This window comes from Giraffa tippelskirchi, chromosome 1, assembly GCF_054371585.1.
Source record: "Giraffa tippelskirchi isolate mGirTip1 chromosome 1, T2T-mGirTip1v1.2.pri, whole genome shotgun sequence".
NCBI classification, from domain to species: Eukaryota; Metazoa; Chordata; class Mammalia; order Artiodactyla; family Giraffidae; genus Giraffa; species Giraffa tippelskirchi.
Window position 1 is genome coordinate 61716517 of NC_137275.1, and position 11936 is coordinate 61728452.

An 11936-nucleotide genomic window follows, 5' to 3' on the forward strand; every position below is an offset into this window, starting at 1 on the left:
ATTTTTATTTGCAAATTATGTGTTTGTAAATAATAAAACATTCAGGTGGGAAAAAGTCAACTTGGATGAATCCTACTTGGAAGCTGTAATAGTTTTAAGTTGTTGTTGTTTATAAACAGCATTAGAGTTCAATACAAACATCACTAAATTCCTGAAAATAACCCTTTATCTGCCTTTAGAACATTAATTCACCAGAAGTGATAATTAAGATTAGTTTTAGTGGTTTCAGCTCAATTCTTCTTGGAATGTGATTTCTCCCACAACACTAATGCTAAATAAAGCACTGTGTAATGTTCCGAAACAGAGTCGCTGCTTTAGAAAAGATTCTAAGGGCTTTTAAAATAAATAAGATAGAAAAGCAAAGCTGACTCTCTCTCTATGTATGTGTGTGTGTATATATATATATGCACAAAGATTCTACTATTTCTATAGAGTCATAAATGTAAATAAATGGATGATGAACTTTGCTATAGCCTAGAATTTGGTTATATACAAGTTAAACAAAAAACTCTAAACAATTATCATACTAAATTTTCTATATATAACCTCTACTACCATCCTTTTCTAGGAAAAGGAATGATGTTAAAATATCTGAAAGCATTGGTGGCTATGATAAAGCAATGGTTTTGTTACATTTATTTAGCTTTAAAAACAGTATGGGTTTTACTTTTGAAATTAATAAAGTCACCAATTTATATTTTACCAATAGGTTAAATTTAGAATAGAAAAAGCTAGATTGGTAAACTGTCTACCAAGGAAGCAATTCAACTGAAAAATATTAAAATGGTACTTTCTTTAAAAAATTAGAGGAAAAAAATAGTACACAATTGTGTGTTAAGGACGCTATTCAAGTAAAGTGCATCTGCAAAGTTGGCAAAATGAAAAACAGTGTAGAAGCCAAAGGAATCATCACTATGGATGGAAAAAGTAAAAGATCATCCCAATTAGAACGCATAGAATTTTTTTTCATAAACAATGTATAGAAAGCTTGATTCATTTCCATTACAAATACATTTTTTATCGAGGATATACTAAATGCTACATAGGAGCTTATATCTATTGTCATTGTTCTGCTAAAATGAAAAATCCTCTCAATTTGTTGAATATATGTTCTAAACCATGTTAAGTTACATTAATGAATGCCATCAATTGCTATCTTATATAAGGGGGAAAAACTATGAATTTCTGTTAAAAATCTGTAAAATTTGGAATACAATTTCCCCAATAATTTTACAGATAAAAACTAGAACCCAAAGCAGAATTATATACTACTGTAAAAAAACACCAGTTTTGATAGCCAAATATATAGTTATACCTACATAAGAAAACCTCAAGAGATTTCTGTCACTATTGAAATACATACAGAAAAAGTTACAGAAATTTAATTTTTTTCCTACTGGTAGAATGATTAAAAAAAAGAACACTGGACTCTGCATTCCATGAGTTGGACTCTAGTCCACCTTATATCCCTGATAATCTTACAATCTCAGTCAAACTAACTTTCAACTAAGCCTCAGTTTCTTCTACAAAGTGAGGAGATTGGTTTGGTTAATATCTTTAAATTGTAAAATGTGATATCTCTAGAAATTTTGACATTAAACATTTGATTATGATATATTTTATGTCAGTTTGTGTGTGTTTAAAGTTTAAATCTTTTCTACATATCAATGTATGAATATCACAGTAAATAAGAGCCTAATGGCACCATAGTTTACCTGAATACATCTGTGTGTGTGTCTGTATGGGTGTGTGTGAGAGAGCAAGAGAGAGACAAAGAGGGATTATGATACGTATTTATCACAGGAGCATGCTTTTCCACATGAGATATGTACTTACTCAAAGATAAAAGATAACAAGAAAGAATGTTTTTGTTACAGTTGTCCAGCTGCATGATTTACTTACAATTATTAAACTGACTTTGTGTTCTTAGGTCAAAGTCATTAATTGACTTAGGAGAAGTTTGGGATAAGGTTCAAATGGTCATACCTGGACTTCAAAAAAACTGTATATTCATTGCAGATCAAATCAATGAATGACCCTTTCCTTGATTCACAGACATCCAGAAAGCCAAGAACTGTTTGGTAGATAGCTCCTGACTAAAGACACTGTCTAACTTTCATCAGTCACTAGCCTCTTGTCTATGATTTCAGGCCATATGTAACAGAAATCCCACCATATGCAGATTCATTCTGCCTCTTCAAAGTGTCCTTGGTCATAGATAGCAGAACCATATTGTAGAAGTAATGCTTATGGAGTTAAAGCAGAAAGCTGTGGTTGGCATCACCATGCAAATGCATTTCCTCTATAATACATATGGTATAATATACATTCACAAATAAATCGATACTCAGTTTTCTTAGTGCTTACAACTGTAATAGATGATGGCAAATCATTTCTTGCTTCCAAAATCTAAGTAATTAAAAAAATAATTTCTGCCATATCTTTACGAAGTATACAATGGATATATTGAACACAAATTGATCAATTAAAGGGAACATTATTCTGACGACATTCAGCAGTTCTTTTAGGCAAAGGAAACTGTCACTGCAGTTAATATGAATTTTTCTTGAGTATTTCAGGATCAGCTACAAATAGAGTTTAAAGTTAATGTTTATTCAAGCTGTATCCTCTATCTGCTTGCCAAAAATAAAGTACATTACCTTCCATTTACTAAATAAAATAAAATTTTTACTTGCCAGTGCATTATCTAAATAACATCACGGCAAAGATAAGCTCAACAGGAGTTGAAAATAATATGCAGAGTAGGAACTATAGTTTTATATTGTCTATTAATCTTTTGAAATTGTATTATTTTTAAGACAATTGAAAAATACTTAACACATAGTAAAATGAATAGAAGACAGAGTGTTTCTGCTTTCATTTTACAAATCAAAAGCACAGTTGAACTTCCAGGTCACAAAACTTTAACAACCACCAAGGCCAGGTTTACCAAGTAAAGGAAGAATGGAATGAAAAGGTGGATACTTAATGCTGTCAATGATTCCCATTTTTCTCAATTAGACACATTATTTAGTTGAGAACAAGGGCTCTTGTTTGAATTGCAAAGACCTGAACTATGAAAACCTGGGCTACATCATCAAATGTGCTGATTTCTGAAATAATTCCAGTATCTCTGCAACACATTATCTCCCAGATTCTGCCCAAGAGTAACTATAGAAGATTGATTTGACTGTCTCTAGAACCCATGAAAACAAACAAAAAAGAGGAGGGGGCATTTTTTACAAACTTTCATTTCTACAAAGCTGTTTAACTCATTATAATCTAACCATTAAGAGAATTTAGGAGCAACACTGAAAACTAATTCTCATGAAGATAATAACACTGGAATAGACATGATTTTCATTATATCACAAATAAGGAACTATAATAAGTCAAGCCAGGAAAATTATAAATTAAAAAATGCTTTATGTCAGATAAATCTCCTATTTTTTAATAAATCCCTACCATATGAAATTTAAAAACGGCAACTCTCAAGATTTTCTTTACATAAATTCAGCATTAAAGGGGAGAAATTATAAGAAAATTCTGAATTAAAAAAAAAATTCAGGTTTAATCAAACAAAATACATTTTGGTTATGTTTAAAAAGGCAATATCTTTTAAAAATAAATATAGAAAATCATCTATCTACAGCACAAACAAAAATGAGAACAAAAAAGATCTCATTATACCAGATGTCAAAACAGAATGTAAACTTGTAAATGGATCCCTTGTCTCCTGACAGCAATACTGAGTAGATGAAGCATATCAATTACTATCACTAATTACATTAAGGGGAAAGTAGTTCATTTGCCTTTATTTCATTTTAGATCAGCTGTTTATTGTGGCTAAAACTTTATACATCTTTTAAGTGCTTAACAACATACACATTTTCCAAAGTTACTTTTGGCAAACTGCATGGTTTATTTGAATGGCTTTGTAGGTTTTCTCTTCTGATATATGGATTTCCTTGTTCAGTTAAGAGACTAACACCATACTTTAGTTTATTTATAAGCATATCACTTTGCCTTTTAGACAGAATGCCACCACACTCTTGATATTGGCTGTTTAAATATTCAAGAATATAGAGCTAACCCTATTTGATGAGTCAAATAAAGCTTAAGTGATAGAACAGAACATAGGAGGTAGTTGTATAAAATATCTATAAATCTGCCACTTGATATGTCCACACAAAAGTTTAAGATTACATAATTTAGAATGCAAATGTTAGTCAACCACAGGATACAAAGTCCTTTTAAGATGACAGTGAAGTACATATTCTGCATAAAGATCTTTTCACATGCTTTCTCTTAACAAATTATCATTTTCTAAAGAAATCTCTATAACTCTCTATTTGTGGGTTTTATAACTAATGTTATAAAAGTGCTGTTACTTTTAACTGGAATCCTCCTTGTTTATAAAACAGATAAAAGCACCAAAAAACAAAATAGAAATCTGCCTCTAATTCTAGGTAAAGCGATAACAAACATACTTTCCACTTGGCATATTTCAGTTTAAAGGAAATAAGACTCATGTACTTGAAAAGACATCTTTTTAAAAGTCATTTAATTCAATGTAGTTCAAACCTGTGTTTTCTTGGATTGCTTTGGTAACTGGGTATAAAAGCATACTGTCTATTTCTCCTTATCCAAATAGCTACAATAAAGGACTATACATCAAAAGCATTTCTTTATAAAGCTTATTTTTAAAATTATAGAAAACAGTAAGAAATTAATATTTATCTCTTTTCTATACCTTTAATAAGCCCATCAATAACATCTTCAGTGAGACTATAAAATAAACTTTTTACGTTGCCTTAATTATTTTAAGATCACACATTCCACATGCAAAACATATTTAATAGAACACTCTTTATTGGATATTGCTTGACAGACATAAATATGTTTCCTGAAATGTTCTGGCGGTAAGAAATATGTGACGTTTTATCAGCAGAGTTGCTACAGCTTTAGACACAGAAGTTTCCAAACAGTTTTCATTTGTTGTGTGTCAAATGTTGATGGGTGAGAAAAGTAAACTTTGTGAGTTATACACACACGCACACACACACACATTACACAAAACAAAACTTTCAAAAATAAATCATATATTTTCTGAAGTTCACCTCAGAATATGCTTTGCTTTTTTTTAGTTTCCACATTTCACTGAGAAACAAGTGTGTCAAATATTCCATAAAACCTTTATAGTCTCAATATATCACAATGCATACCAAAATATTCTCACACACACTACACCAAACATGAACATTTTTGTTACTTGGCTTAAATAATACATGATTCATGCAATTTACTTTTGCTTATGAACTTTTCATACCAAATACATATACTACAAATGCCAACTGCATATCCTCATAAAAGCCTAATCGTACATATACTGAAATATTAAAATGTAGTTTTTTTATGGCATTTACATATCATTAAATATTTTTAAGTCAGCATTTTTGTCAGTCAGCATTTCAGTATCTCAGACTTGGTACTTCGTTTGCATGAATCAGCATCTGCTTATCTGTAAAATTCTGCATAATGTATCATGTAGCTAAAACTTTTTTAGTGTCCAATTTACATAGACAGCAGTAGTAATTTTAGAAATTTTGTCTTTGGATAAAATTATCCACTTAGTAGCACAAAATAAAAGAATTTTAGGTTAAAACTAGCCATCCAAACAATTCACACATATTTATCTGGAAACAAAAAACGTAGGATGAATTAGAATTGTCAGATACTAAGAGAAGCATAAAACACCACTTACAGTGTTTTCTTCTGCAGCTTAGTAAACTCTGTTATAAGGTGAAAACTATAGTGGTGTACCTTTTGTAAATGTCCTCTACTAAATAAGTGGTATAAGAATTACCCCAACATTAATTTCCTGCTATTAAAATTTTAACTAATAGCTTTAAGACAGAAGATAAGACTTTGCAGAAGATGCCCTGTCTTAGATATTTAAATATATGTGGGATGCATCTTACCTGTTTGCTGTATTTGTTATTGGTTTGACAGCTGTACTCAGAGCAGTGATCGGATCCAATTGAAATGTTGTCTCCTGCTCCCACAAATGTATTAGCTGGTGGTAGATCTTGTACGGCCTGGTGTTTTTTTCCTGCAGTTGGTGATTGGGGGTGAAGCTGGACAGTAGGCAAGGGGGAACTAGATTTGTAATGTCTGGCCAGGTCAGGACTGCCAGGCCCACCATTAACTGATCGGTATCGGCCCATGCTTGGGCTGTCTGACAGCTTCTCATTGACACTATCATACCTCTGTCCATTTGGTTTAGAAGCTTCTACAGTAACAATGCTGCTGTAGAGTGGCTGCTTAGATTTTTTGTTTTTCTTGTCCTTTTTAGGCTTTTTAGATTTGTCATGCTGTTGGGGTGTAAAAAAGTCTTCATGATCTTTTTTGCCAGCTTCATAGCCATTTTTATTTTTGGACCGGCAATATCTTGCCATCACTACAATTAAGATGATTAGAATCACAGTCATAATTCCAGCAACCACCCCAATGACAATACTGAGTCTCTGTTTGCTAATTTCATAGCTTGGGTCACCAGCTATATCCTGGGTGAGTGGAGTGTGCAAACTTCTGGCTATCTGGGAGTCGATCACAGTTGCATTAGAAACACTTTCATTGACAAACACATGCACCAGAGTCGTGGTAGACTGGGAAGGCTGCCCACTGTCATTCACTTGAACCACCAACCTGTGCAAACCATAATGCTTTTGGGTGAGTTTTCCCACTAAGGAAACCACACCACTGGTGGAATCAATCTCAAACAGCTTGAAGGGATTCCCTCCCACAATGCTGTAGTTAAGGTCTGCATTGATGCCATCATCACTGTCTGTTGCCAACACCGTAGCTACTACTGTCCTGACATTACTTGAAGGTGGCAGTAAAGTGTAGGAAATATTTCTGGGAAGGGTGACAGTGGGAGCATTGTCATTCTCATCCATCACAAAGAGAGAGACCGTGGCTGTTGCGGATCTGGGAGGATCTCCCCCATCCACAGCTTTGACTCTGAAAGTGTATGTGGTCTGATGTTCTCTGTCAAAAGACATTGTGGAGTAAATAGTCCCCGTGTCATTTTCAATGGAAAAAATGTTACTGTTCTCCTCTATGTATAGGCTCATCTCTGCATTGCGCCCCTTGTCAGCATCCATCACTGTGACCATTCCCACGGGGCTGTTGGGCTGTAAGTTTTCTTTCACATAAAAGGTAAAGACGTCCTGCATGAACTTAGGGTCATTGTCATTCTTGTCAGCCACCTGAACAATCACTGTGGTGCTGCCCTGTAGCACAGGGACACCTTTGTCTCTGGCGTTAACTTTAAACTCGTACCTGTCAGTCTGCTCGCGGTCCAGCACGGTATTGACGAGGATGTCCCCAGAATCGGGATCGATGGCAAAGATCCCTATCACGGAAGAGTCCAGCGAGTAGGCGATTTCAGCGTTTTTCCCACTGTCCGCGTCTGTAGCCAGCACCGTGGCTACCCTCTCTCCGGGGATGTTGTTCTCAGGAAAGTACACCTCCACCACCGACTGGCCAAAGACAGGGGGGTTGTCGTTGGTGTCTCCCACCTTGACAATCAGGGAATTGTTGCTGGAGAGACTGGGGCTGCCCGAGTCCACCGCTACTATGACCACGTTGAACTCCCTGGTGGTCTCATAGTCCAAAGGGGCCGAGGTGTGCAGGAAGTACTTTTTCTTGTTCTGGTCGCCCTCTGTGTCACTGGCCGGCTTGAGCTGGAAGGGCACGTCGCCCACCACGGTGCAGGTGACCACTCCATTCTCTCCTTGGTCTCGGTCAGACACCTGTACCAGGGCGATGGGGGTGTCCACCAGAACGTCCTCGGCCACGTTGGCCACCCCGTCCTTGAGTGGGATACGCCCGATCTTTCGGATTTCAATGGATGGCACATTGTCGTTCTCGTCCTTGATATTAAGAACCACCGTGGCTTTGTCTGTCTTGGGGGGCTGCCCGCGATCGCGGGCCATGACCGTGAAGCGCAGCTGGTTCACTTCCTCGCGGTCTATACGGTGCAGGACACTGAGCCAGCCGGACGTCTCGTCTAGGCGCAGCAGCCGCCGCACGGACTCGGTAGCCGCCCCGAACACGTACTCGATCTGCCCGTTGACCCCCACGTCCAGGTCGGCGGCACGCAGCTGCAGGATGGGGGTCCCCGGGGCGCTGTTTTCGGCCAGGTCAGCCTCGTACACGCTCTTCTCGAAGCGGGGGCTGTTGTCGTTCACGTCGGTGATGAGCACCCGCAGGATGGCCTGAGAGGAGCGAGGCGGGTCGCCACCGTCGCGCACCCTCAGGGTCAGCTCGTAGGAGTCGCGCTGTTCGCGGTCCAGCGCCCCCTTCACGATCAGCTGCGGCTGCTTTTCGCCATCCGGGGTGTCGGCCACCTGCAGTTCGAACACGCTGCTGCGTCCGCCGGGGCTGATCCCGCCGCCGCCTTCTGGCGCGTCCAGGCGCCTCTTGGAGCCTCCGGGGCCGCCGCCGCTCGCGCCGTTCCCGCCGCCCCCGGGGTAGGGGGCGCTGTCGGCAGGCCCGGCGCGCCGGCCCTCGCCGCCGCCGCCGCCGCCCCCGGGCTCCTGTAGCAGCTCGTAGCGCTCAATGCCGTTGCGGCCGAAGTCGCGGTCGGTGGCGGTGGGCAGCAGGTAGAGAGTGCCCACCGGCCGGTTCTCCTCCACCGTGAGCGTGAGCACGGGTGACGGGAAGGTGGGCGTGTTGTCGTTGATGTCGAGCACGATGACCCGACCCTCGAACAGGTCCACCCAGCTCTGCGAGGGCCCGATCACCGACACCTCGAAGTCCAGGAAGCACTCGTTCTCGTCGAAGATCATCTGACACTGGGGCAGTTTCTCGCGGTCAATGCGCCGCTCGCTCGTACTCAGCTCGCCGGTGAGGTTGTCGATCTTCAGGTACTCTGAGCCCGACTCGAGGCTGAAAGTCACCTCACCGGAGCCGGTCACGATGCCCAAGTCCGAGGCGACGTTGCCGATGCGGACGTCTGCTGGGCCTTCCTCGGCCAGTCGGTACCGGAGGAGTTGCTTGGCGGCCGCTAGGCTGAGCGAGAGTGGCAAGAGGAGACAGCAGCCCAGACACCAGCCGCGCGCCCATCCCATGGTCCGCATCCTCAGCATCTTCTCCTGCTGCTGCTGCTACTGCTCCTTCTAATTACGGCCCCTCGGCGCCCCCCTCCTCTGGGGCCCGTGGCCTGCCCTCCTCCCAGTCCTCTCCCCTCTCCGGGAAGGAAAGAAGCAAGAGGGAATGTAGGGAGCGGGCAAGAGCAACGTACAGAGTCGGCCAAGGGGCACCAGCGATAGATTCTGTTTTGTTTTTTTTTTTTCTCCTCTTGTTTCTTCCGAAAGTTATTGTTTCATAATTTATGCAATGGGTGCTAATCGCCCGCTAGCCAGCCGCCGTTCAGTCGCAGTACTCACAGTTCACGGGACACTGCGCGCCGCGGGCTCGGTGCCCCCCCAGAGTCATCCCCGCAACCGGCAGAGGAACCCGGGCTCCCGTCACCGCTCAGTCGGATGGGGCTGGAACCGCTCCGGCAGGCGGGCGGTGGAGCCAGGAAGCGGCGGGGAGCGAGCCTGCAGCCTCCCCTGCCTGCCAACCCCGCTCGTCTTTGCTGCTACTCGAGTTGAGTCCAATTCACGTTCCAGCCACTCACTCCAGACCCAGCTTCTGCTCCGGCTGCCCAGGCAAACGTGAGTCGCTTCCTGCAAGAGGTGCTAGGACCAGCAACAAGGCAGTCTCAACTCCGACTCCGCTCAGGCAGCGGGGGAGCCAGTCAACAGATCGAGAATGAAAAATCCCGGCAGGTCGCTTCGGGCACCGTGCAGTAGAGAGGACTCGAGTCACACAGCGGTCCGCGTCCGGGTTCCCCCCGTGCGCGGAAAAGCAGCCCGAGCCATCTTCAGAGACGCCCTGAGTGTCGGTCCCGTCTCACCCAGAGAGCTCGGGTTTCTCTTTTTTCTTAACAACTCTGCGCAAGGTCATTAGTCTCGAAGCCGCCGCCTGAAACCGCAGCAGCCTTTCGCCCGCGGGGGTGAAGGCTGAGCCGTGCGCACCGCGCGGTGCCCAAGTTTGGGTTCGCAGCCGCAGAGTCCGTGCCTTTCCTCACCTGCATTCGGCCCGCGTGTCAGAGCACTGGGATCTGCAGCGCTGTGCGCGATTCAGGGAGGAGATTGCAGCCTCTCTCTCTCCCCGCTCTCTCTCTCTCTCTCTCTCGATCCCTCCCCTCCCTCTCTCCTCCTCCTCTCTCCTCCCTCCTCCCGTTTCCCCTTTCCCCTTCTCCCACTCCTCTTTCCCTCACGCTCCCTCTCCTTTCTCCCAGTCCCAATACAGGCAACTCGAGCTGAACTTGATCCCTTTGCAGTTCAAAGGTGAGCAAACCAGGCTCGGTTAGCAGGCAACGCTGGCCTGGCGAAAGACCCCAGCCGGGCTCCCCCAACGGCAATTAACAAAGATGCCCAATTCTATCCGGATTTCCGAAGAAAAGCACAAGGCATGGGGTGGGGGGAGGTGGAGTCAGAGACAGCTGCCAAGTAGCTTAAAAAAAAAAAAAAAAACCAGTTTGCCAAGGGGAGAAAAAGTGCCAGTCGGTTGTTGCCTCGGAAGTGCCCTGGCACGGCGGGTGAATTCCGCAGTTGTCTCGTCCCCTCTGGTGTCTGGGAGAGTCTAGTGCTTGCGCTCCCGCCGCCCCTTTGGCTGCCACGGCTCTAAGACACTGAATGGCAAGTGGGAAGCTCCAGCTCGCCAGCCGCGAGCTGGAAACCCGCAAGTTTGCCCAAAGTGATGGTTGCTGCTGGGAGCTCTCTGCCTCGCTTGCGGCTCAAGCTTGTCCCTGACGCTACTGCGGCGGCGGTAGCAGTGGAGCCGTGGAAACTACACACTCTCAGAGAAGGAGGGAGGAGGACGAGGGGGAGGGAGACAGGAGGGAGCATTAGCCAGCCGCCCCGCTCCGGAAAGCCCAGCTTCAGCTCCGGGGGCCACTCCAAGTGTGCGCAATCCTAACAAGTCCCCCTTAAGCCAAAGCTTGTCCCTCTCCCTCCCCAGCGAGTGCAGCCGCTGCCTTCTGGGGGAACTTGGTTTCCCTCCCTGGGGCTGGTAAATTTCCTTCCCTCTCTAGCTAATGCCGAGAGCGTGTGTGAGAGCGCCGAACATGTGTCAGCAAACGTTTCTCCTTCCCCTTCTCAGAGTATGTTCTTCATCCCTGCCCCCCACCCACTGTCTCTGGTTCGCGAATTAGCTTCTTGGTTAAGGCTTGGTCAGCTGTGGCTTCGGGGACCCAGCGTGTGCCCAGGGAGCTACGCTGGTGTTCTGAGAAACCATGATGGGCTACAGTCGTTCAGAGAGAACAGAGAACTCCTGAGAGAGTGGGAGAGCGATCCTTTTTTGGGAGCGCAGAGTTAGGAGGGCTGGGGCTTGGGGAGGGGGAGGGTGCTCTGTCTTTGTTTAAATGCTTGGCATTCCTGTCGCCGTGCTTGCTTATGGGGTAGACCGTGTGTGCGCGCGCCTGGGGAATAAACACATGTTGGAAGCCTCGATATTATTTTCTGAGCAGAAACCTGCAGCTTTTAGTAACTGGCAAAGTGTAGCGTCACCTATCTGGATAAAAGGGAAATAAACTTTAATGTCAACTTTGTGTACCAAACTGTCCCTAGCTCCTTTTCTCTCCTTCTTTTGACTCTGTGCCACTAGAACGTAGATGGTGTTCCCCCACGCCAGGCTCCCCCAGTTTTCAGACACAGCCACCGCAGCTCGCCTCATCGGATTTCAAGTCTGTTCGCGTTTCCGAACTATAGACATTTACTCTTCATTTATTTCAGCGGCAGTTAAACAAGGGGGCCTAGCCAGGATTGGGGGGGCGGGGGTTGAGGTGAGTAGGAAATACTTGGAGGGAATTCTTACCA

At 43.8% G+C, this 11936-nt stretch overlaps 1 protein-coding gene across 7 annotated transcripts in view; it reads right to left on the minus strand.

Annotated features, from left to right (window-relative positions):
• PCDH7 (protocadherin 7) overlaps positions 1-11671 on the minus strand; it is a 473893-nt gene extending 462222 nt beyond the window's left edge. For all 7 annotated transcript variants that reach the window (XM_081529886.1, XM_081529800.1, XM_081530039.1 and 4 more), the window contains exon 1: positions 5982-11671. In XM_081529886.1, the coding sequence (XP_081386012.1) occupies positions 5982-9155 (3174 nt within the window). In that variant the 5' untranslated portion in view covers positions 9156-11671. The remainder of the gene's footprint in view (positions 1-5981) is intronic.
• Between the last annotated feature and the right edge of the window lie 265 nt (positions 11672-11936).